Source organism: Gigantopelta aegis, chromosome 2 (assembly GCF_016097555.1).
Source record: "Gigantopelta aegis isolate Gae_Host chromosome 2, Gae_host_genome, whole genome shotgun sequence".
In the NCBI taxonomy this organism is placed as follows: Eukaryota; Metazoa; Mollusca; class Gastropoda; order Neomphalida; family Peltospiridae; genus Gigantopelta; species Gigantopelta aegis.
Genome location: NC_054700.1, coordinates 18673032 through 18698876, shown reverse-complemented (window position 1 = coordinate 18698876; position 25845 = coordinate 18673032). Strand labels below are relative to the sequence as shown.

The 25845-nt window shown below is 37.1% G+C and overlaps 1 protein-coding gene across 1 annotated transcript; it reads left to right on the top strand.

Annotated features, from left to right (window-relative positions):
• Positions 1 to 1273: 1273 nt before the first annotated feature.
• Positions 1274 to 18457, top strand: LOC121377248 (protein O-linked-mannose beta-1,4-N-acetylglucosaminyltransferase 2-like). The gene is made up of 7 exons (XM_041505167.1): positions 1274 to 1550; positions 7963 to 8468; positions 9501 to 9560; positions 11807 to 11896; positions 13902 to 14020; positions 17117 to 17222; positions 17619 to 18457. Exons 2-7 carry the CDS (start codon positions 7986 to 7988, stop codon positions 17949 to 17951), a joined length of 1191 nt encoding a protein of 396 aa, XP_041361101.1. The 5' UTR covers positions 1274 to 1550; positions 7963 to 7985; the 3' UTR covers positions 17952 to 18457.
• Positions 18458 to 25845: the final 7388 nt, after the last annotated feature.

The window sequence follows — 25845 nt, the reverse complement described above, 5'->3', positions numbered from 1 at the left end:
CTACATTATTAAGTTAATCATTTGGTTTAAGAGCCTGGTCAATCTAGGAATATTATTTGAATGGTGTGTTAAATATATAACAGTAAACCTAACCGACCTCAGTGGTATAGTTGTTTAGTGGGTTAGCTATCAGCATTAAAATTGACAGTCGATCGCCATCAGTGGGCCCATTGGGCTATTTCTCCTTCCAGCCAGTGCACCATGACTGGTACTTCAAAGGTTGTGGTATGTGCTGTCCTGTCTGTGCAATGGTGCATATAAAAGATCCCTTGCTACTAATGGAAAAATCTTTTTTTTCTTTCAATGAACCATTCCAAAATGCATCAAAATTACTTAAAGAAGTTTGCGCAACCTTTTACTTTTTGACTTAATCCTATGGGATATTCAAAATTCAATAACACCTCAAATGCCCCCGGTCAGGCTGCTAGCTAAGTGCGCTCTTGCACTTGCCAATGCTGGCAGTTCCATTTCCCACCCACCCCAACCCTTTTCCTGTTCTGGATGGAGTAGCTAGTATTTAGCATAGTTGGTAGAGCATTCACCAGAGGTTCCTGTTTAATAGACCTCCTCAATGGATCCATATAGTTTTTTCTCTGTTCCAACCTTTGCAGGTCCATAAGTGCCCTCTACATGTATGTCTAATTTAAAATATCAATCCCTGTACTCTACTTCATTTTTCTTTTCTTTTATTCTTTTATTCTTTTATTGACCCCCCACCCCCCCCCACACACACACAGACACACATACACACACACAACACACAACACACACACACACACACACACACACAAACACCACACAAACACACACACAAAAACACACACACAAAAACACAAACACACACACAAACACACACACACAAACACACACAAACACACACACACAGACACAAACATACACACACACACACACACAGACGCACAACAAAACACAAACACACAGGACAACACCCAACACACACACAAACACAAACATACACACATACAAACATTCCTTCCTGAATATTTAGTCTAGGAATAGTCCTAGCATTATGACCAATTTGTTCCCCAATTTAAAAATACATGTATATTTGAATTTATTTTTTTAATTAGATATTGTGTTACATTACAGCTGTTACAGTTCAAGTAATGTTTTTTCCTGGTCTTTATTGATATACAGGGAGTTAGTGCCTTTCAAATGAGCAGGTTTAAGTGACATGAATGTGTTACATGAAAGAAAGGTCATTGCGTCTGCTCCACACTTCTGCTCCCCACGTCTGCTACCGATACACACTTCTGCTCCCCACGTCTCCTACCCATACACATGTCTGCCACCAATAGACACATCTGCTTCAGCCGTCTGGTCTTGCTCTGTGATTACCACACTCTACACCTTGGCTCAGCCCAGTTCTCATTGTTTCTGGGTTACTTGAGGGCAGGAAGACTTGGCTGCATGTAGTGTTTGTTCTACACCAGTAGCTTCTTTCCTAGTGAGGGAGGCATGCATCAGCATACAGATGTAAACAGCAACGGAGTGAGATGTGAACCACGCTGAGTTACAAAAATTACATGGTTAGTATGCTTTAATGTTTTAATATGTGTAAATACATGTAGCAACTCTAACATGTAAACCAGGGTGAGTTACATAAACTACACGGTTATAAATATGCTTTAATATGTGATGTTAATAGCAACTAGATACATGTAGCATGTGGTTATTAGACTTTTAATTAATCTATAATACAGTGAAACCCCTCTAAACCAGACACCCTTGGAAGCAAGAAAAATATCTGGTTTAAAGAGATTAAGGTCTGTACTGATTTTGAAAAAGGGGACTGTAAAATGTTTGGTTTTCAGAGAATTCCAGTTTACAGAGGGTCTGGTTTTGTAAGATCTCACTGTACATGGATTTGCATGGTTATGTATTTTAGTTTTTAAAATATACATGTAGCAATATCAGTGTTTAAAATGTATAATTAATAAGCTGTCAATAATTTAGGAAAGAAGTTGAGTTATACACAATAACTGTGATTAGTTGTCTTGTGTAATTATACATGTACATACACAATCAGATGTGTATATAACAACTCTAAAAAGACCATTTACTGGAGATAAATGGACATATCCTAGTTTTTAAACACTACGGTATATTTTTTACTATTATAGCCATTTTTGTTAACTGAAATCATACTCTACTTAGATTTTATGGTTTTGATTATCAATTTCCGTACATTCGAAGTATTTTTGGTCATCCTAGTGTTTTTAATATCACAAAATGCATTTCTCATATTTTTAAAAATGCACGTGCGTCTGAGAAGTAACAGTTATGGAGTCGAGTTTTAGTCCATTTTTAGAGGGTATTTCACCATTTCAAAGTAACAGGCCCATGTTTCACTCAATTGTAACTTTATCCAAATGTGTTTCAGGTTTGTAGATTAACTAAACTTAGTGTTAATTTTCAAGGTTTGAAACTAGGATATGTCCCTTTAATTTGGCTATGAACAGGGTGAGCCCTGCACTTCCAAAGAAAGAAAGATACTGCGTCAGACATATCATGGTTAAGGACCACTGTTAGTTAGAGAAGAAACCTGTAGCCACCACTCCATGATCTACTCTTTTTAGTCAAGCAGCTAGGGAACTTTTATATGCATCATCTCACAGACAGGATATCATACCACAGTCTTTGTTAAACTGAGGAATCTTGGAGGATGTGCCCAAGACAGTCGTGCTTGAACCTTCAGTGGATGTAAGCACGAGTCAAATGGTTGATTGACACTGGGTGCATTTCCAGTGTCTATGGTTTAGGAGTATACTTTTTCAGAGCTGGAGAAGGAAGAAAGGAAATGGTTTATTTAACGACACACTCAACACATTTTATTTTATTTACGGTTATATGGTGTCAGACGTATGGTTAAGGACCACACATATATTGAGGGAGGAAACACGCAGTCGCCACTTCATGGGCTACTTTTTTCAGTTAGCAGCAAGGGATCTTTTATGTGCACCATCCCATAGACAGGATAGCACATACCACAGCCTTTGATGTACCAGTCGTGGTGCACTAGCTGGAGCGAGAAATACACCAATGAGCCCACTGACGGGGATCGACCTTCAAACCGACCGGGCATCAAGCGAACGCTCTACCACTGGGCCACATCTCGCCCCCAGAGCTGGAGAAGACCTATTGTATTACTAAGCCCTAAATCATTGTTTTTTTTTTTTTTTTTTTTTTTTCGTGCTGGGGTGTCGTTAAACATTCATTCATTCATTCCTTCTTCTTCTTTTTTTCTTTCTTTCTCTTTTTTTTTTTTTTTCTCTTTTTTTTATAATTTTAGGCCAGGTTCAACCATATGTTATTAATTTTCCCATACATCTGACAATCTTTAGTTGTCCCTTTGATGTGCAGTTAAATGTAGTATTATACATAAAAGTAATACAGGGTTCATGTGTCTGCATATAATCAACTAGAAATATCATATACTGTAGGCTTGCAGTTACCGTTCATTCGGGTCAGTGAGTCTTTTCAGGTGTATCATTAAAGACATGTTTAGCCTAGTTTTGTGTCAACTGAAGTTAGAGATTGTTTTGTTTAACACCACTAGACACATTGATTTATTAATCATCAGCTACTGAATGTCAAACATTTGGTCATTGTGACCCATGTAGTCAGAGAATACATTTATATACATGTATACAGTTTTCCAGTAGCAGCAATGGATCTTTCAGGGGGCATTTTGTTTAGTATCATGTCACGATTCGTTTCACAAATTTGAGAGATCGCTACTCAATTTTAAAATTATCTATAAACTATCATTTATAAAAATTTAAAAAATAAAATGTTCCCCTGTCTTTAATGTATGCACTCTCACACTTATAAAATAATACTACTACAAATAGCACACTGTAAAATATATACATATTAAAAAACATGAGTAGCGAATTCTATTTATCCTATAACACTTTAAAAAACCCCACATTTTAATTAAATTTTTAGTAAATCACAGTACTAAAGTTGCCGCCATTGGTAATATGATGTCATCACGATTAGTACAAATTAGTTTAATGTCACATATTTTAACTAAATGTTTGAAAACGTTACGATTACATGTAGGTATATAAGTCTTGTTGGCTTGTAAACAAATGAAACATCTACAGCAAAATATTACATAGAGACCTTGTAAATTTGCATATCATTATTAACCGGGATATACACTAAATTATAACATGGGTTTATGACATGGATATCATGGGTAAGTTATAGGATAAAATATATTATGTTGGCCATCAAAATAGAGCTCTGTAGTTTTAAAATAAGCTGAGGTGTTGATTAATACTAAGATCATCTTAAGTGGTTATGGCAATTATACCCTTAAAGTGATTTTAGTGCTAAGATCGCTTCTTAGAATGGGGCCCAGCAGGACAATAGGTTAATGGTTAGTTGGTAATAATTAGTTAGAGAGAGGTTAGTGCAATCGCCTTAATTTAACAACCCATCTGAGCCATTAGGCCTTACTCTTGAGTGGGAGCCAGTACCAGGGTCCCGTTCCACGAAGCAATCTTAGCCCTAAGATCACCGTAACTGCACAGCTAACATATGCACTTAAGGTGATCTTACCACTAAGATTACTTTGTGGAACGGGGCCCAGGATATGAATCCAGTACCTTAGCCTTAAGTCGAAAGGGCAGAACAACAATACCATTAAGGTTAGTGATACTGCATAAAAATAACTGGATCATGTGTCTTTAAGTATTAATATATCGGAGACCTTTGTCAGGTAATGTATTATGACTAATCTGATAAGAGTACTGTTAGTATTACAGTCTGGCAGTGAAAGAAATGAACAATGGTGGACATATTATTACAGGTAACAGATAAGATTACATTGTGTTTTTGGAGGCTGGAAGTTTGATTTAGAGTGGCAGACTGGTGTATGACTAGGTGTTTTTTAATGTTATGTTGGTGTTATTTGTTGTCATTGTGGTTTCTCTCTCTCGCTCTCTCTCTCTCTCTCTGTCACTGGCCTCGGTGGCGTCGTGGCAGGCCATCGGTCTACAGGCTGGTAGGTACTGAGTTCGGATCCCAGTCAAGGCATGGGATTTTTAATAGAGATACCGACTCCAAACCCTGAGTGAGTGCTCCGCAAGGCTCAATGGGTAGGTGTAAACCACTTGCACCGACCAGTGATCCATAACTGGTTCAACAAAGGCCATGGTTTGTGCTATCCTGCCTGTGGGAAGCGCAAATAAAAGATCCCTTGCTGCCTGTCGTAAAAAGAGTAGCCTATGTGGCGACAGCGGGTTTCCTCTAAAAACAGTGTCAGAATGACCATATATTTGACGTCCAATAGCCGATGATAAAATAAAAAAATCAATGTGCTCTAGCGGCGTCGTTAAATAAAACAAACTTTACTCTCTCTCTGTCTGTCTCTGTCTGTCTCTGTCTCTCTGTCTCTCTGTACCGGCCTCGGTGGCGGCGTGGTTAGGCCATCGGTCAACAGGCTGGTAGGTACTGGGTTCGGATCCCAGTCGAGGTATGGGATTTTTAATCCAGATACCGACTCCAAAACCTGAATGAGTGCTCTGCAAGGCTCAGTGGGTAGGTGTAAACCACTTGCACCGACCAGTGATCCATAACTAGTTCAACAAAGGCCATGGTTTGTGCTATCCTGCCTGTGGGAAGCGCAAATAAAAGATCCCTTGCTGCTAATCGGAAAGAATAGCCTATGAAGTGGCGACAACGGGTTTCCTCTCAAAATCTGTGTGGTCCTTAACCATATGTCTGACGCCATATAACCGTAAAGAAAATGTTTTGAGTTTGTTGTTAAATAAAACATTTCTTTCTTTCTCTCTCTTTCTCTCTCTCTCTCTCTCTCTCTCTCTCTCTCTCTCTCTCTCTCTCTCTCTCTCTCTCTCTCTCTCTCTCTCTCTCTCTCCTCTCTCTCTCTCTCTATCTATCTCTCTCTCTATCTATCTATCTACCTCTCTCCCCCAATCTTTCTCCCCCCTTGGAAATGGGTTTCTTTTCTTTTTATAACAAACACCAAATATCCATAGTTTTAAATGTCCAGAGGTGTCATGAATAAATTTAGTTTTTCTTTTCCTATAGCTGCTGTTCAATGGGTTCCTCTGTTTAGAACAAGTGTCAAAATAGCCAGTGCTCAACACCAAATAGCTGTTCTATGGGTTTCTCTGTTTAGAACAAGTGTCAAAATAGCCAGTGCTCAACACCAAATAGCTGTTCTATGGGTTCCTCTGTTTAGAACAAGTGTCAAAATAGCCAGTGCTCAACACCAAATAGCTGTTCTATGGGTTTCTCTGTTTAGAACAAGTGTCAAAATAGCCAGTGCTCAACACCAAATAGCTGTTCAATGGGTTCCTCTGTTTAGAACAAGTGTCAAAATAGCCAGTGGCATATGCTCAACACCAAATAGCTGTTCAATGGGTTCCTCTGTTTAGAACAAGTGTCAAAATAGCCAGTGGCATATGCTCAACACCAAATAGCTGTTCAATGCCATATAATCATAAATAAAATGTGTTGAGTGTGTCGTTAAATAAAACATTTCCTTTCCTGTAGTTTAAAACTGTTTTGAATATTGAGTATTGACTGACACACAGATTGTTTCCACATGTCCTAAGAACTCCACCCTATTACCTTATGTTTTAACAGCAGTGAACATCCATTACCAGATGTGTGTCACTGAAAACCTATATGCCATTAAAAACAAAGTTTCTTTTGTTTAACGACACCACTAGAACACATTGATTTATTAATCATTGGCTATTGGATGTCAAACTCATAATATTCTTACATGCAATCTTAGAGGGATCCCTCTACATTTTTCTATCAGGAACAAGTAATCTTTTATTTGCACTTTCCCATAAACAGGAAAGAACATTTCAAAACTTAACATGTTAAAAAATATTTCTACAGGGACTGTTTAGAAATAAAATGTTATTACTTATGATTAAATGATTAAAAAGGAGAGGAGTGTCTGTTTAATAAGTGACCATGACACTGACTTGTGTTCCTGCGATTTTTTACATACCGCCTCGTTGGTAAGAACACCATGTGTTATTTACATGTATGATTACACAAACTTGTAATACATGTATGTGTGTTAACAATTTCAAGACATGACTGGCTGCTCCTAGGTGATGACCAGGTCACCAATGCCATATGTCCAATAAAAGCCAGTGCAATGGAAATCGATTAGACTGACGTATAGTTAATCTGACAAGCATATGTCTGTGACGCGTAAGTCAGCTACAAATGCAACGGCTGTAAATAACTTTTAGTCGAAAAAGATGTTAAAATTTGCTTAAAACCTGGAGTTTTTAGGATATGTAAGAAATAGAATAATACATTCTTGTCCGTTAGATACCATTTATCTCTCAACTCGTTTAAAAACGTACCAAACTCGCTTTTGCTCGTTAGATACATTTTAAAACAACTCATTAAATGATAAATGGTATCTAACAGCCACTCATGTATTATTCTCTATGTATACATTTTTGGGCCAAATTTACAAAGCCTGTTTTTCATAAATGTATGTAAGTAGACGTGTGTCAGACATAAACAGGCTTGGTAAATTCAGCCCCTTTTGTTGTGCATAAAATGTGTAACACCATGTATTACCGGAAAAAAAAAGGAATTGCTAAAATTAAGAATTTAAGCAACACATTGCAAGTAACATTGTCATAGCCAGATATTATTTGACACTGCATAATTACTATGCTTAGAGCTTTAAATGGAATGAATGAATGAATGTTTAACAACACCTCAGCACGAAAAATACATCAGCTATTGGGTGTCAAACTATTGTACTGAATAAATAAATGATGCTTTAAATGAACACCTTTAATGAACACTGTTGAACTTTATGTATGTTTTACAAATACAATGTTCATAATACACACGTATATACATGTATATTATATTTTATAACTATATTTGTAAGTTCTTTTTTTCTTTCTTTTTTTGCAGCAACAAGACTTGATGACTTTGCCATGACAATATTTAAATTAAGCTCAACTGTCATCATCATCATCATCATTATCACTGTTTTCACCATTTTTGTCGGATCCACTCATAAAAAGGAGGGAGAAACATGGCCAGAAACAGACATCACATTTTCAATGGGACACTACCCTACATCATACTGCCGTATGACAAATATCATTCTGGATACCCAAGAGAAAGTATTTAAATACAGAAAAGTTGAAAATGATAATTCCCTGAAGAAAACCTGTCTCTTTACTGATGACATTTGGCCGTTTGTGAATGTGGCCTCTAATATCACTTCTGTTCCTGCATGTGATGTGAAGTTCAACAAGGGACATGTTTTCACAATGTACTACTTCTTCGGAAGCAACTACTTCCACCTCCATTACGACATGATGCTGCCGCTGTATTCCGCTGTGCACCGTCTGCCTCAAGGACAACTCAAGGACGTTGTGTTTATGCCGTCTGTTGAAAGCAGAAGACTCCAGGTGGGTTTTAAGCAGAATGTAGCTCAGTAGTGGCACTCTCTCCTGAGCAGGCTTCTGTCCATGGTGATCAATCACATCTGGCTCTTTAACGTTCCCAGGGGCAAGAAATAGCCCAGTGGTAAAGCACTCGCTTGATGCGAGGTCGGTTTGGGATCGATCCCCGTCAGTGGGCCCATTGGGCTATCTCTCGCTCCAATCAGTGCACCACGAATGGTACCTCAAAGGCCGTGGTTTGTGCTATCCTGTCTATGGAGTGGTGCATATAAAAGATCCCTTGCTGCTAATTGAAAAGAGTAGTCCATAAAGTGGCAACAGCGGGTTTCCTCCCTCAATATCTGTGTGGTCCTTAGCTATATGTATGATGCCATATAACCATAAATAAAATGTGTTGCACCATTAAATAAACTATTTCCTTCCTTCCTTTAAAGTTCCAAAACCTGTATCACTGCTACTGATAATGCTGCCAACCACCATTTATCTACTATTACACTGCATGACCTTCTTCGTTGTCGTCAACGTACGCTCAGTCAGGGACCCCAGTGGCTCAAACAAAAACTGCTGCATTCCGTAGGTTCTCCAAGGGGCCAAAGAGTTTCTCCTTCACGGGTTCATCTGAAGGCCAGACTGCTTTTCTCTGGTTCTGGTAGGTGGGACAGTGTTGCAGGAAATGTTCCACAGTCATGGATGCTGTACCACACTGGCAGGTTCCACTGTTTTCCACTAGGAATTTACTGCACGAACAACGAAAGAAACATGGATGTTTTAATTTATTATCCATATGGTCTCAAATATACATGGTAAAAACTTGTTTTGATATTTGGGCAATATGCACATTGCTTCTACAGCCACTGATTGGCTGTCTTAAAAATTATGATATTTGGTTCGTTGGTTGGTTGACTATGGCAGAAATTATCAGAGAACTGGTCCATTTTCTTTTTAAAAATTTGGAAAGTTGTCCATTTTTTTTTAATTTTACCAAAATATTATCATGCTGTTAATTACTATGTAAAAGTAATGTCATTTTATTTTCAGTATATCAACTGGGAGACTGAAGCCTTTAAACGACCTGCATACTGGATGGAGATGCTTAAGGTTTAGTTTTGTGCTTTATTTCACATCTATCAGTTTTCTTTCCATCCATCCATCCATCCATCCATCCATCCATATCTATTCACATCCATTCATTCACATCCATCCATCCATTCACCCATTTATCTGTCCGTCCATCCATTCACATTCATTCATTCACATCCATCCATTCACATCCATTTACCAATCCATCTATCCATCCATCCATCCATCCTTACATCCATCCACCCATCCATCCATCCATCCATCCATCTATACATACATACATCCATTATCCACACATCCACCCCCCCCCCCCCCCAAAAAAAAAATTCATCCTTTCATCCATCCATCCATCCATCCATCCATTTACATCCATCCATCCATATTTATTCACATCTATCCATCCATCAATACACCCATCCATTCATCCATCCATCCATCCACCCACCCAATCATCCACATCCACATCCATCCATTAACATCCAACCACCCATCCATCCACATCCATCCATCCATCCACATCCATCCATCCATCCATCCATCCACATCCATCCATCCATTCATCCAAACAAACAAAATCCATTTATCCAAACAAAATCCATCCATCCATCCATTCTACTTTCTTTCTTCATTAAGGGGAAGGATTCTTTTATCAAAGGGTGTTTGTTCTCTCATCCTCAGGTATATGGAACAGAGCTATCCCATGAAAGAAAGCCATGTAAGAAACTTTCTATCTTACATGGGATATCACGCACTTGCATTTAACATGACGTCATATTAATGTGAGGTCATTAGACAAAGTTTTAAATTAATATTTTGTTATTAAAACCTTCATTTTAAAAGCTATCTTGTTAATTTATAGTGATAAATTTTATTTAACACATGAAACAAACACGGTAAATACGATAGTGCAGTTTATTTATGATAAAATGGTCAAATAAAAAGGTTAGTTGTTCAGCCATCTTTGTCTGTTCATATAAAATAATGGTTTATTTATGGAATGATTGAGAGAAAAAGACTCCATCATATGCGGTCATGTGGAATAGAAAAAGTACACCATCGGTGATGAAAATTTCAACCATTGGACTCATTAAGCCTCGTCCCAGGTTGAAATTTCCACCACCTCAGGTGTACTTTTTCTATCACACATGACCGCATATGATGGAGTCTTATATTTAATTATAGACAATTTCTTACTGCTATATTCAGTTGGGGATGGCGGGGGGTGGGGGGGGGGAGAACGTAGTGGTAAAGCACTCACTCAGTTTGGGATTGATCCCCGTCAGTGGACACATTGGGCTATTTCTTGTTCCAGTCAATGCACCATGACTGGTATATCAAAGGCAGTGGTATGTGCTGTCCTGTCTGTGGGATGGTGCATATAAAAGATCCCTTGCTGCATTAGAAAAAATGTAGCGGGTTTCTTCTGATGACTACATGTCAGAATTACCAAATGTTTGACATCCAATAGCCAATGATTCAAACAATGTGCTCCAGTGGTGTCGTTGAACAAAACAAACAATATTCAGTTGGAGTAGCATGTGTGGCAGCAACAAGATTTCTTTATCACAACCAAGTATCAAAATAACCATATGCTAGTAGCCAAAATAGTTTAAAGCATGCTGAAATGTTATGCAAAATGGCTTCCTCCCCCCCCCCCCCCCCCATTAAATCACTGAACATATTTATTAGCAACTGTTGCCATCTTAAAAACAAGTTATCTCCCTTTACTTGTTTTCTTAACATATCCTGAACATTACAACTGTTGTCTTAAAAAACCACAGGTTATCTCCCTTTCATAACAGGATGTCATATATCTATCATTCAGGGGCGGGACGTAGCTAGTGGTAAAGTTCCTACCTGGTGAGAGGTAGATCTGGGATCGATCCCCATCAGTGGGCCCATTGTGCTATTTCTTGTTCCATCCAGTGCACCACAATTGGTATATCAAAGGTTGTGGTATGTGCTATCCTGTCTATGGGATGGTGAATATAAAAGATTCCTTGCTGCTAATAGAAAAATATAGTGGGTTTCCTCTTTAAGACTATATGTTGAAATTACCAAATATTTGACATCCAATAGCCGGTGATTAATAAATCAATGTGCTCTAGTGGTGTCGTTAAACAAAACAAACTTTATTTGCCATCTTAAAAACAAATTATTTTCCGTTAACTGTTTTCTTAACATGCATTGAACATTGTAACTGATGTCTTAAAAACAAGTTATCTCCCTTTCGTAACTTAGGATGTCATATTTCTATCTTTCAGGTGTTAACACGACCACACACGGTGATGCCTTTGGATTCTGACCTGATACAGCAAGGCAAAACTATTTGTATGAAGGTCGCATATTTTGGGGTAAGTATACTTGGCAAAACATTCCATAAACATTCATAAAGTTTTCATCAAATATGGTACTGTACTGAAAAGTGTCGCTATTGGTGTTTTTGATACACACATTTTAAAATGAACAGAACCCATCTTAATCAGGGTGTTCATTATCTTTAAAATAGGAGGCTACTCATGGGCGTACATAGGGGGGGTTCGATGGGTTCGACCGAACCCCCCCCCTGAAATTGCCATTTTTTTAAAATTTAATATATCTGACATTGATATCTGACATTATTATATTTACTCAACATAGAAATATATGCCCAATATCTCTGCAATCTATTTTGGAACCCCCCTTTTCAAAATCCTATGTATTGGAACCCCCCTTTTCAAAATCCTATGTACGCCCATGCTACTGGAGAAAAGTAGGTGGCTATGTGTATTGAATGCAGAGAGGATTACTGACCCAGTATAACAGTAAGCACGAAAAATAGGCAGTAATAGTGGCCATTAATCACTATCTGCCACCTGTATTAAAACAAACACAAAAATATTGGACTCAAGTACCCAAAGGGTCAAACTTGACCCTGACCAGAGTACCAATGATGGTAATGAGACTAAGAAATAAAGTAAATTAGCATTATGCATCTTAATTTGACCCATTCATTTATCTTAAAGAAAGATCCTCCACCTCAGTGTGAGCACTGTCAGTGTACTCTGACGGTGCGCCAGATTTTGGTGGAGTGTAAGCATCTTAAAAAAACTCGAAAAGATATATTTGGCCAATGTAATGTGATGGAATCATTTTGATTCAATCCAGAATTTGTTTTACAATTTTTACATGATACTGACTTTTACTCTAAATTTAATTAGATATATCTGTGATATTTGTATTTTTGCACAGTTCTTTACACTGTGCTTTTATTTGACTTTTGATCATCACTTCATGTTTTGCTTTCACCTTAGTTTGACACCCAATAGCTGATGTATTTTTTGTGCTGGGGTGTCGTTAAACATTCATTCATTCATTTTTAATTCTAGCATTGAACATGGATGCTAAATTATGCCATTGTATTGCATTTCACACAGGCTTTTGTTTCCCTCCATGTGTCACAGACCTATAATGTAACTGGCTCAAGCATGTGGCAAAATGATGTACAAAAATAGAATTAAATGAGATTGCTCTTCCTTGCACGGGGTACTCGAGTCCTGTGAATGGACTCAAGTCTTGCTAGACTCAGCCCGTGCCAGAGTATTCATGGAGACACTACTGTTAAGCCATGTTCATACATGTACCCGTATTTAAAAGATTGTTGGTCACCACATGGGGGATGATTACCCAGCATGCACTGCAGGTTCTGTGTACCCTGGGCTTGGGTGATACATGTGGAGTACGGACCTGTCAAGTAGTCCCATACCGAAATGGAAATACTGCCGCTTCACCATTCATCTCATCATCATCCATGTTTGTAATGTCCAAAAAACTAAAAAAAATTGTCTCTGTGTTAAATGTTTGTGGCATTTAAAAAAAAGTTTAAAAAAAAGAAAAAAAAGTAAAAAAGATTGTTGGTCTTAATTATAGCTCAGTAATTGTATTTAACTACTTTATAGATGATAAGTAATAGTCCAACCAAATATACATTCATAGAGAATAAAGGAACATCACTATAATAGTTAATTGAGCATACATCTGCAAAGATCAGTCTTGTGTTAAAATATTGTATGTACGATACTTGTGCGTGCAGTCAGGTGCGTGTGTAGGGGTAGGGTCGAGCACATTTTGTGTTTTTTCAATATATTTTTCAGGGGAGAATGTCTCAACTCCCCCCAACATAACCCGAGTAATTTTGTAACAAAATATCAATTATTACATTAAATTATTTTACCAAATTAAAATAAAATTTGCCAATTGTTTTTAAAATTCATAATTGTCAAATTTGGCGAGTGCCTGTCTTGACCTCCCTGCTAAAAAAAATCCTTTCAATGCCTGAAAATGTTATATTTTAGTGGTATACATGTATTTTCCTTTCAGACCCCATCAATAGACATTGAGAATATTGATCTCATTAACTCCTATGTGAAATTCATTAAAACTCGACTCGGAGTGGCCCACAACAGAGTGAACTCAACACTGATTGGCATAATATCACGGTAGGTGCTACTTAAAGTGCCACAGTAAAGGCACATTTTTATTTGATGTATGGAAGGAAATAGTTTTTATATTATTATATCCAATAGTTAATTTTAAAAAACATGACCCATTTTTAGTAGTACATTTTTTTTCTGAAACACCTCGATGAAAAACACTTGTCAGATGCCAACAGAGCTATTTTTATATGCCCATCTATGGGTCGTATTATGGTTTGGTGTTGTCAATCCTTCCATACGTACATGTACATACGTACGTCCACACGTCTGTTAACTTTTTCTTGTCCAGACCGTATCTTGCATACACACGCATACAGGACCATCAAACCTCACATGTAGGAACAACTTGGGGTGGCGGTGTGTCGCATACTATTTCTAGGTCACTGTGACCTACTTTTCACGGTCTACTGCACATAACAGTAGATCCTTGTCCAGACCATATCTTGCATACAGATGCATACAGGGTGTATACTACCAAATCAAATCCCATAGACGACAATAGTAACATATGTGGCTAAAACTCCTACCTGCAACGTATCAACCGACATAAACGCCACGGATATAAATACTACCACCCCTTACACTTAAAGTGAATCAGAAAAAAATGGGGGTCAAGCTGCTCGTTTCTGAGATAACGGGTAGCGTCTATGACTACCCTAGTTTCACACAAAATTCGAGTACTTTTTTTTACAGGTACCCCATACATGTTTCAAGCACAAGGCTACTTGACACATTGGTACTAGATGAAATAAAATTGCAATTTTTTTTTACCCAGATGAAACTATTATTTTTTACAACCAACACACTCACATTTATAACCAATCACAGGACTTGTGGTGTTCACTTCTCTATCAAAAGTTCGGTGCACCTCGCACTTTGACCCAGCCGGAAGTTATTTGGTTTAGTACTACCTACAGGACCATCAAACCTCACACATAGAAACAACTTGGGATGGTGGTGTGTTGCATACTATTACTAGGTCACTGTGACCTACTTTTCACGGTCTACTGCACATAACAGTAAATGCTTGTCCGGACCATATCTTGCATACAGATGCATACATGACTATCAAACCTCACATGTAAGAACAACTTGAGATGGCGGTGTGTCACATACTATTACTAGATCACTGTGACCTACTTTTCATGGTCTACTGCTCATGACAGTAAATCCGTGTCCAGATCATATCTTGCATACTGGAAGGAAGGAAATGTTTTATTTAACGACGCATTCAACACATTTTATGGTTATATGGTGTCGGACATATGGTTAAGGACAACACAAATATTGTGAGAGGAAACTCGCTGTCACCACTTCATGGCTACTCTTTTCAATTAGCAGCAAGGGATCTTTTATATGCATCATCCCACAGACAGGATAGTACATACCACAGCCTTTGTTACACCAGTTGTGGAGCACTGGCTGGAATGAGAATCTTGCATACAGATGCATACAGGGCCATCAAACCACATACACATGTAGGAACAACTTGGGATGGTGGTTGGTCCAAAACAAACTGTTCATCCATCCCATTGCAATTTCACATAATTACAATTGAAGCATACCCGTAACATATTAATTAATATAGATATGGTTTTCCGTTAACTCCTGATGGGCATATCATGTACCTCACCGGTACTCTTGTTAGCCTATGACGTGCAAAAAGGGGTGAAAATGTGATCAATTATTACGAATATACATGTATAAAAAATGGCCTGTCGATTCTTTGTAAAATTTGGTAGGATTTATATACATTGTAAACGTGATATATAGGTACCAAAAGATAGCAAAATACATCTTTCATTAATGTTTCAGACAAATATAAATCCCCAATTTCATATTCCCATCAATTAACACAGGGATAGATGCAACATTTTTCTAGAGAGGAGTCAAATGTAAAATGGAGAACCTATACCGACAGTACAGTATTCCAAAGTATTGTAACGAAAAAAACAAAACATGTATTATATATGTGGAAGTCTTCCCCATAAAATACAGCCTCCCTACTTCAGTGGAGAGGGGGAGGGGCAGAATACAGCCCAGTGGTAAAGTGTTTACCTAAATGTGTGATTGGTCTGGGATTGATCCATTGGGCCATTTCTTGTTCCCGCAAGTGTTCCATAACTGTCTGTGCGATAGTGCATGTAAAAGATCCCTTGTTGCTAATCGGAAAGAAGAGTGACCCATGGAGTGGTAGCAGCAGGTTTCCTCTCATTATCTGTGTGCTCTTTTAACCATATATCTAGAATCAGGCGCCATATAACCATAGATAAAAATGTGTTACATTAAAGTTTGTTTTGTTTAACGGAACCACTAGAGCACATTGATTTATTAATCACCGGCTATTGGATGTCAAACATTTGCTAATTTTGACATACATGTATAGTCTTAGAGGGGAAACCCGCTACATTTTTCCATTAATAGTAAGGGATCTTTTATATGCACCATCCTGCAGACAGGATAGCACATACCACAGCCTTTGATATACCAGTCATGGTGCACTGGCTGGAACGAGATATAGTCCAATGGGTCCACCAACAGGGATCGATCCCGAACCGACCGCACATCAAGTGATTACTATACTACTTTGCTAAAAGATATGTTGAGTGCGTTGTTAACTAAAACATTTCATAATTTTTCCCTACTAAAACTAAAGCCCAATAAATTATTTACATTTATTAAAAACTGGATTTTCCTGACAGAGTTTCTTCTTTCAGAGTTTGTGGAAGGGGTCACACATCCTCCAGCATGACCACCCATCCTTTGGATCTGTGCGTGTAACATCTTTTTACTAAATCTAAAACATAAACACAACTGTAGTTCATCAGTGAATGTTCCAGCTGCCATGATGCAGCATAAACGCCTCAGCACCATTTTGTTAATATTTTGTACACCTAAACAGCTCAGATGTTGAGTGACAGAATGCTTGACTGAGGTGTGATGGTCAGACTCGTAGGATTGGTTGTCTTCATGAGACAAATTGGGTTCCGCCCCCCCCCCCCCCCCCCCAACTGGCAATCAAATTGGCATATTAAATGATATATGTGCTGTTTTGTCTTTGAAAAAGTATGTATAAAATATTTTGTTTTTTTCATCCAGATCGACAAGAAGAAAGATTCTTAATGAACAAGAGCTGTTGAAGGAAGTATCCAAATTTTCCGCAGTAGAAATGGTAGAATTTACAGGGAAAACATTTAAAGAACAGGTAATTTATTGAAATTGCACCACAACTGGTATAACAAAGCCCTTGGTATGTGCTATCCCATCTGTGGGATGGTACATATAAAAGATTCCTTGCTACTAATGGAAAAATGTAGCAGTTTTTCTCTCTAAGACTCTATGTCAAAATTACCAAATGTTTGACATCCAATAGCCGATGATTAATAAATCAATGTGCTCTAGTGGTGTCATTAAACAAAACAAACTAAAACTTTTTCTCTCCTTTGAATTCCATCTCAATTCTTTCCGATCTGTCATCTCCTTCTATCTTTCAACTTCTTTTGCTGTCCACCTCCACATCCCAGTCCTTGTCTCTCCACTATCTAATCACATATTTTAATAGAAGAAAACAATTCTTTTTTGTTTTTCTTTAACATTTCAGATTGAATGTGTCCAGAAATATTCAGTCTTGGTTGGAGTTAATGGTGCTGGTCTAACAAACGCCATGTTTTTATCACCGGGGGCTGTGGCAGTTCAACTGGTTCCGTTCAACGCCACGGTAAATTACAAAACATTTGCACAAATACTCCAATGTCGAGGGCCTTACTTGGAGTGGCACAACAGACACTCAAATCTGACTCACGAATCTCGCCACGACACATATCGAAGTGCTCCAGATACGACGGTCCATGCACAAGAATTTGTCGGGTTAATGAAGCAGGCTTTGTCTCTTGTAAACAGTGATCCACATGCATATTACAAAACTGAATTGTGACCGAAGTACATATATTTACGGGCCATTTTATATAAGATTTTCCTTTTTGTCCTGTCTAAAACACTCTGTTTACTGCAAACAATTAAAAATTATCTGAAGATTGTAGAGACCAAAATCTGTATATATCGGGTGGAACAATAAATAATAACCCTACTGAATATGCATGAAATTGGCTAATATGGGGCTATTTTAATATTTCACACTTATTACTACATGTACATGGATATTTGCCACATTCAGTGGAAACCATAGGCCCATAGGTAAAAAATAAAAAAATAAAAATAGCAACAGATTCAAAATTGTATTTTTTTTTTTAAATGGGAAGCCAAAATCTAAGTTAAAATTTATCTACCTTAAAGTTTATTTTTATCATGGCAGTATTAACAGATAGACCTAATGAACTAAATGACAAAATAACAGAGAAGAAATCACAAAAAAGTATTTGTTTAACAACACCACTAGAGCACTCTTTTTTTTTTCTTCAGTCATTGGCTATTGGATGTCACAAACATTTGGTAATTTTGACAAATAGTCTTAAAGAGGAAACCCACTACATTTTTCCATTAGTAGCAAGGGATCTTTTATATGCACCATCCCACAGACAGGATCACACATACCATGGCCTAGCTGGAACGAGAAATAGACCAATGGGCCCACCGACAGGGATTGATCCCAAAGAAATCCGAAAAGTCTATGAACAAGATGGTGGCAACATTGACCATCTTTGTAAGTAAACAAACATAGATAAAATTTCACTTAATTTTGGCGTCACATTTTTTTAACTTACAGTTTTGACCTTTAGGCCTACAGTATTCACCGAGGGTGGCAAATATTCACATAGTAATGGGTGCAGAATATCAAAGTTACAGTTCCCATACTTTTTAAATAATTCTATATTCAGTAACGTTATACATACCTGTGAACTCTGACGCATTTGGCGTGAGTCTCACGCATTTGTAACAAACATCATGCTCTCACACAAAGTTACTATAATCTCACGCTTTTTCTAAAAATAAAAATATTTTATAATCGTGGTTTATATTTGAGAGCTGAATGGAATTATATACTGGTTATGCAGGGTCTCTGAATTCGTTCCCTATTAATAATAATACAGCATATCGGTTCAATACCAACAATCATTCACGGGTGCTACCGATGATCGAACTTGTATGGTTTACATTAACTGTATTAATTAGTAAAACTTTGACTCGTTCAATTTAAAAATAATAATATTTGAGATTTCCATTTCGGACTTAAACAAACAAACAAAAAAACTTCGCCCTGACCAAAAATCTAGTCCCTGGACCCTGACTTCTAATTTTCTCACGCCTAAGAATTGCCACAGGTTGACAGATCTGGTTATAAATTATTTTTTTGGTGGGAGGGGTTCATCTGAGATACAACACCAGTTGGACCTAAGAATAATTATTGAATTACACAAGTTTAAATAATTTTTTCAGTTTTAAAATTAAATGCAATAAACTGTTTTCTGGATGGCACAAAAAGGAGATTCTTATATGAAATGGCCCTTACATAAGTTGTTTTTACATGTATTATTAATTAATTTTTAATTTTTTAAACATGGAAATTATGTGTTTACATGTATTTATATTTTTGTTCATACTAGTTTCTGATATATTTAAAATAGCATTGAACACCATGGTGCTTTGAATAAAATATTTAAAAAATATTTAGTGTCTAACATACAGTTATTACCGTAGTCCCCCACTGTTCCAGCGGGAGGGGACTATAGGTTTCATCTCCGTCCTGTCTGTCCATCTGTATGTCCCTCATTTAGTTTTCTGCTTGTTTTTTTTTTAGAAAGCCTTGAGATATTGAGCTTAAATGTACCAGTGAAAGGGCAGTGGTTGATGGGATGATGGTGGTTACCAACCAGTAGATGAAAGAGGAAACCTGCTATTACAAAAGAGGCTAAATAATAGAAAATAAAAATAAGGGATCTTTTGTACTCTCTTTTCCAAAGACGACAGCACATACCACAGCCTTTAATAAACCAATGGTAACAAGATCTAACTCAAGTCAGTAGAGAGCTCACCTGAGGTGCTTAGGTTGATGGATTGAATCCCACTGATGGGCCAATTAACTGGTTGGGTTTTCTTCAAAGGCCATGGTATGTGCTGTCCTGTCTGTGGGAAAGTACACATAAAACAACTTTTGCTGATATTGAAAAAATGCAGTGGGTTTCCTCCAAAGACTACATGTTAGGATTACCAAATATTTGCCATGTAGCCAATGCTTAATTAATCAGGGCTCTAATGGTGTCATTCGGGGCGAGATTCAGTCACGACATAGCCCAGTGGTAAAACGCTATCGGTCTGGGACCAATTCCCATCGGTGGTCCCACTGGGCTATTTCTTATTCCAGCCAGTGCACCACGACTGGTATATCAAAGGTTGTGGTATGTGCTATCCCATCTGTGGGATGGTGACATAAAAGATCCCTTGCTACTAATGGAAAAATGTAGCAGGTTTCTTCTCTAAGACTAAATGTCAAAATTACCAAATGTTTGACATCCAATAGCCAATGATTAATTAATCAATGTGTTCTAGTGGTGTCGTTAAAACAAACTTTCACTATTCATTAATCAATGTGCTCTAGTGGTGTCGTTAAAGAAAACAAACTTTAATTCTTAATTATCAATGTCCTCTAGTGGTGTCGTTAAAGAAAACAAACTTTAACTTTGATAAACCACTCACTGGATGGAAGGGAAAACACAGTGGGTTCACATGGGGCGATCCATTTTAAAATCCATCACACCTAGCTCTGGCATGTATTTCACCCTAAAAACATACATCAGTGTTTCTGCCAGAAAGAAATGTTTGGGTATGTCGCTATATGGAATTGAATTCTTGCTGAATGCAACCAGTCGACAGAGGGTATGGGGGACTTCCCCCAGAAACAAAAATTGGGTTAGGGTTAGGGTTAAGAAAATCATACAGTAATGATAAGAGTCATTAATTTTGTCAAAAGGTTAACTTAAAAAAAAAAATCTGCAAACAAATTTGAGTATGGTGCTATACCCATTTTACCCTCTGGCAGAAACCCTGTGTAACATGTATGGCTACAGGGACATAGGCTAGGGGGGTTCGGGGGTTCAGTCCCTACCCCACCCACCCCCACCCCACTAAAGCACATGGTCCGTTTCAGAATTAAAATATACAGGTTTATACATATGGAGTTTCTGGTGGTACAAAAAAGGAGAAAAAAGTGTCCATTTGGTCATATTCGAAAACCCCCCCCCCCCCCCCCCCCCGTCCAAATCACACTACGCCCCTGGGCTAAAGAAAACAAAAACACCTTTTTTTAAACAATCTGAATATATTCATAAATAATTACATGATGTAGGACTAGTTTGAAGAAAGATTCTTTGTAAGTAGATATAAGAATAAAACAATTTAACTTACTATAGTTACTTACTACTTCTGTCATTTAATTGTTTGTTTTTTTACATATTATCATATATATAAAAATTACGGGCTGAATTTACAAAGTCTGTTTTAGACTTACACGCGTGTAACGACATACATTTACAGTGCTTAAACACCTGTTTTAGACTTACACTCGTGTAACTACATACATTTACAGTGCTTAAACACCTGTTTTAGACTTACACTCGTGTAACGACATACATTTACAGTGCTTAAACACCTGTTTTAGACTTACACTCGTGTAACAACATACATTTACAGTGCTTAAACACCTGTTTTAGACTTTCACGCGTCTAACGACATACATTTACAGTGCTTAAACACCTGTTTTAGACTTATACTCGTGTAACTACATACATTTACAGTGCTCAAACACCTGTTTTAGACTTCCACACGTGTAACTACATACATTTACAGTGCTTAAACACCTATTTTAGACTTACACTCGTGTAACTACATACATTTACAGTGCTTAAACACCTGTTTTAGACTTACACTCGTGTAACTACATGTACATGTACATACATTTACAGTGCTTAAACACCTGTTTTAGACTTACACTCGTGTAATAACATGTACATGTACATACATTTACTATGCTTAAACACCTGCGTTTAAGAAAACAGGCTTCATCAATTCATCCCTATATACATGTATATACATGTATGCATGAGAATGTTATTTAAAACAAAAGCACAAAAATAATAACCATTTATATAAGGAGCATTTATCAGCATCAAAATACAAATTTATTATTATAATGCTTCAAATGGATCTCATAAATTAAAGACAGTCACTGTACTATTTTATTTTATACATGTCTTTAAACTATCAAATAGTTTATATAAAGGTGAAAAAGATATAGAAATAACTGTTCTAATATATAAAAAAAAAGAAAAAAAAAAGAATGTATGGTGAAACTTCTCAAGATCTGACCATCTGTAAACCGGAATTCCCTCAAAACAGGACGTTTTACAGTCCCTTTTTAAAAACCAGGACAGCACTTAACCTCTCTAAACCAGACCCCTCTTAAAACTGGACATTTCTCTTGGTCACAAGGGTGTCCGGTTTAGAGGGGTTTCACTGTATATGTGTTGGACCAAGTCAATACCAACCACAACCTGATTTCATAATTAAATACAGTCCCGGCACTCTTTAAACTATCAAATAGTTTAAAGGTGAAAAACATATTGCAGTAATTGTTCTAAATAAAATAAAAATCCTGTGTATGTGTTAATGCTAGGCTTAGACTATTAACTGTCATGATGGAGTTGGCCAACTGGACGGTTGCATTGTAATATCCCTCCACCCCCCCCACCCCCAACTTATGACAGGTGTGCTCAGATTAACAACTAATTGGTCACAGAAGTTGTATACAATAAAAACTAAGTTGTAAAAGTGCTCACACTAGTAAATGGACAGTTGTAAAAAGAAAGAAATGTTTTATTTAACGACGCATTCAACACATTTTATTTATGGTTATATGGCGTCGGGCATACGATTAAGGACCACACAGATATTGAGAGAGGAAACCCACTGTCGCCACTTCATCGGCTACTCTTTTCGATTAAGAGCAAGGGATCTTTTATATGCACCATCCCACAGACAGGATAGCACATACCATGGCCTTTGATATACCAGCCATGGTGCACTGGCTGGAGCGAGAAATAGTCCAATGGGCCCACCGACGTCGAGTTGTAGAGTGCTCAGACTAGCAACTGGACACTCGTAGAAGTCGTGAGAGCAGAAAGTTGGCCAACTCTGTCATGGCAGTTGATAGTCTGAACCTAGCATAAGTCTACAATGTATACCAAGTACAAGTCAGCCTAAATGGAAACTGTCAAACTTGTATTTAACAGTCACAGATGATAGTAACTAAAGGTGGCTGTTTAGGACAGGCGACTGCTCAATACATGTTAAAATGTAATAATCATAGATTAGAATACGGAGGCGGCTGTTAAATTGAAATGACTGTTTAATTTCATTTCAACATATTTTCGTGCTTATATCCAATTAAGGTTCAAGCACGATGTCCTGGGCACACACCTCAGCTATCTGGGATGTCTGTCCAGGACAATGGGTTAATTGTTAGTTGTTAATAGTAAGAGGGAAGATGGTGTAGTGGTCTTTCACCTACCCATTGAGTTGTTAAAACTCGCTCTGGGTGAGAGCCGGTTCCAGGCTGCAAACCCTGTACCTTACCAGCCTTATGTCCAATGGCTTAACCACGACACCACCAAGGCCGGTGACTGTTTAATACAGTCCAGATTAAAATATACTAATCTAGATTTAAAAGAATATGGCAGTGGTTAATTCAGAAAGGATATTGCTCAATGCAGGTCAAAAGGTTGTACTAATCTACACGAATTGAAGATCTTTGGATAACGCACTACCGGTACATGTATCATGATATTTAGCTTTCATATTATTTAATATGTTTGGATGGGTAATAGAGATTATTATACGAGCTTGTGTGTCATACTGATTTTATGAAATGACTGTCAGGATTATTGTATTGCCCAAGTGAGAGCAAGGGTAATACATGAATCCTGACACTTTGTTTCGTAAAATCAGTACGATTCATACGCGAGTGTAATAATTTCTTCATTATCCACATTATCCAAAATATTATTTTTACGAATAACAAGCTTGGACCATGTCAAAATGTTTCAAAGGTTACTAAAACGAGACTACGAAATGACATCATTTTGATAAGTGTTTACACCATGGAAGCCGCATTAAGTTATGACATCGCTTCACAAAATTATGTCATTCGTTGTGCATGTGAAATTGTTATGACACACATAGGTCATACTGGTTATATTTCTCTGAATATCTTGAACTATGTGGATAATAAATTAAAATACATACCGGTGCATGTACAAATATTTGTATTTTCCATAAATTTCAAAAGAGAACATTAAAGTACATGACATCATGCTATGGTGAATAATATTCCTGCATTTGAAAATGGGAAAGATGATTTCATTCCTGTGTCAGGTTTGAGTAACAGATTGGTTTCAAAACCACCATAAAATTAATATTGATAGAAATTTGGGAAATTTGTTTTTAGAAAATGAATCCATATTTAAGTTTCAGTTAACCAAACGTAATGTAAGAAATTTTAAGGGCATTTTATAATTATTTCATTTTGAAATTCTATTTTTTTGTTCAATTGCTAAGGACATACAGTGTACATTTGCAAAATTAAATTTTAATTACATTTGGCAATTTGGTGAATGTCAGCTTAAACCCTACATGAAGACTTTTGATTTGATCGTCTTTATTTTTTTCTTCATGATATACACAGTATAGTTGTCGCGGTATAAATAAATAAAATAAGAAGCAAAGAAAAACAAAATCGGCAGTAAGGGATCTGTTGGCAACACATTGCACTGAGAATATCATGAGGTATGCTGAACAGGCTGCAAATTTATCATAATTCCGTGCTTCCACAAAATCCAGATTTTGGGTCAGAAGCATAAGATTATTAGAGTGAATAGTACCTCTATTACATGTATATAATTTTTTATGATTCCAGTGAAATAATAAAAAGAAAACATCCCCAAATTCAGTGCCTACAGACCAAAGAAGATTGAACACTCGTTTTCACCAGCAAACCTTTACGTACAAGTTATTATAATTTTCAGAGAATGTGCAAAATTAAAAGCAGTCATATAAATTCCTTATTTCTATTATCAGTCCGATTTAATGTGGAAACAATGTTAAAAGTAGTCTTCTCTTGGACCCATGTTATGTCAGTATTTTAATGCAAAATTGATGTGACGTCATCAAGTAGGGGGAAAAACACAAACAGAAACAAACAAAAACAGATCTATCACAGTGTATAATTTTCAAACTCGTTGACTGAAAACATCTCCTGGCACACTACAATGTAGATTCAGAATTCAACAAAAATTATATAATAATTTATTTTGAAATAAGTAAACATAACAAAAAAGAACGTTGAGAACAAAAGTGAAAATAAATCCAACTTTACAAAAGCTCAAAATAAAATAGAACAGTTTAATTTATGAAAACCTAAATTATTACATTGTTTATGTACATTTTTACTTCAAACGTGTTTGGTTTTTTCTACCAAACACAGTCACTATCAAATGAAGTTTTCAGCAAAACATTTTCAAAGGAAGATACCAATTTTAAAGATGTTTCAGAAGTGATAATTTCAGGAAGGCTGGAAGGAAAGAAATGTTTGACGACGCACTCAACACATTTTATTTACGATTATATGATGTCAGACATATGGTTAAGGACCACACAGATATTGAGGGAGATAACCTGCTGTTGCCACTTCATAGGCTACTCTTTTCGATTAGCAGCAAGGGAACTTTTATATGCACCATCCCATAGACAGGATAGCACATACCATGGCTTTTGATGTACCAGTCGTGGTGCACTGGCTGGATCTAGGAAGGCGGGAGGCA

What these genes read in the sequence shown, in the direction of transcription:
- LOC121377248 (XM_041505167.1), top strand. Translation starts at nt 7,986, where the DNA reads ATGACAATATTTAAATTAAGCTCAACTGTCATCATCATCATCATCATT. An exon ending in TGAAGGTCGCATATTTTGGG is followed by an intron (nt 11,897 to 13,901) that starts GTAAGTATACTT and finishes TTTTCCTTTCAG; the next exon opens with ACCCCATCAATAGACATTGA. An exon ending in CTGATTGGCATAATATCACG is followed by an intron (nt 14,021 to 17,116) that starts GTAGGTGCTACT and finishes TTTTTCATCCAG; the next exon opens with ATCGACAAGAAGAAAGATTC.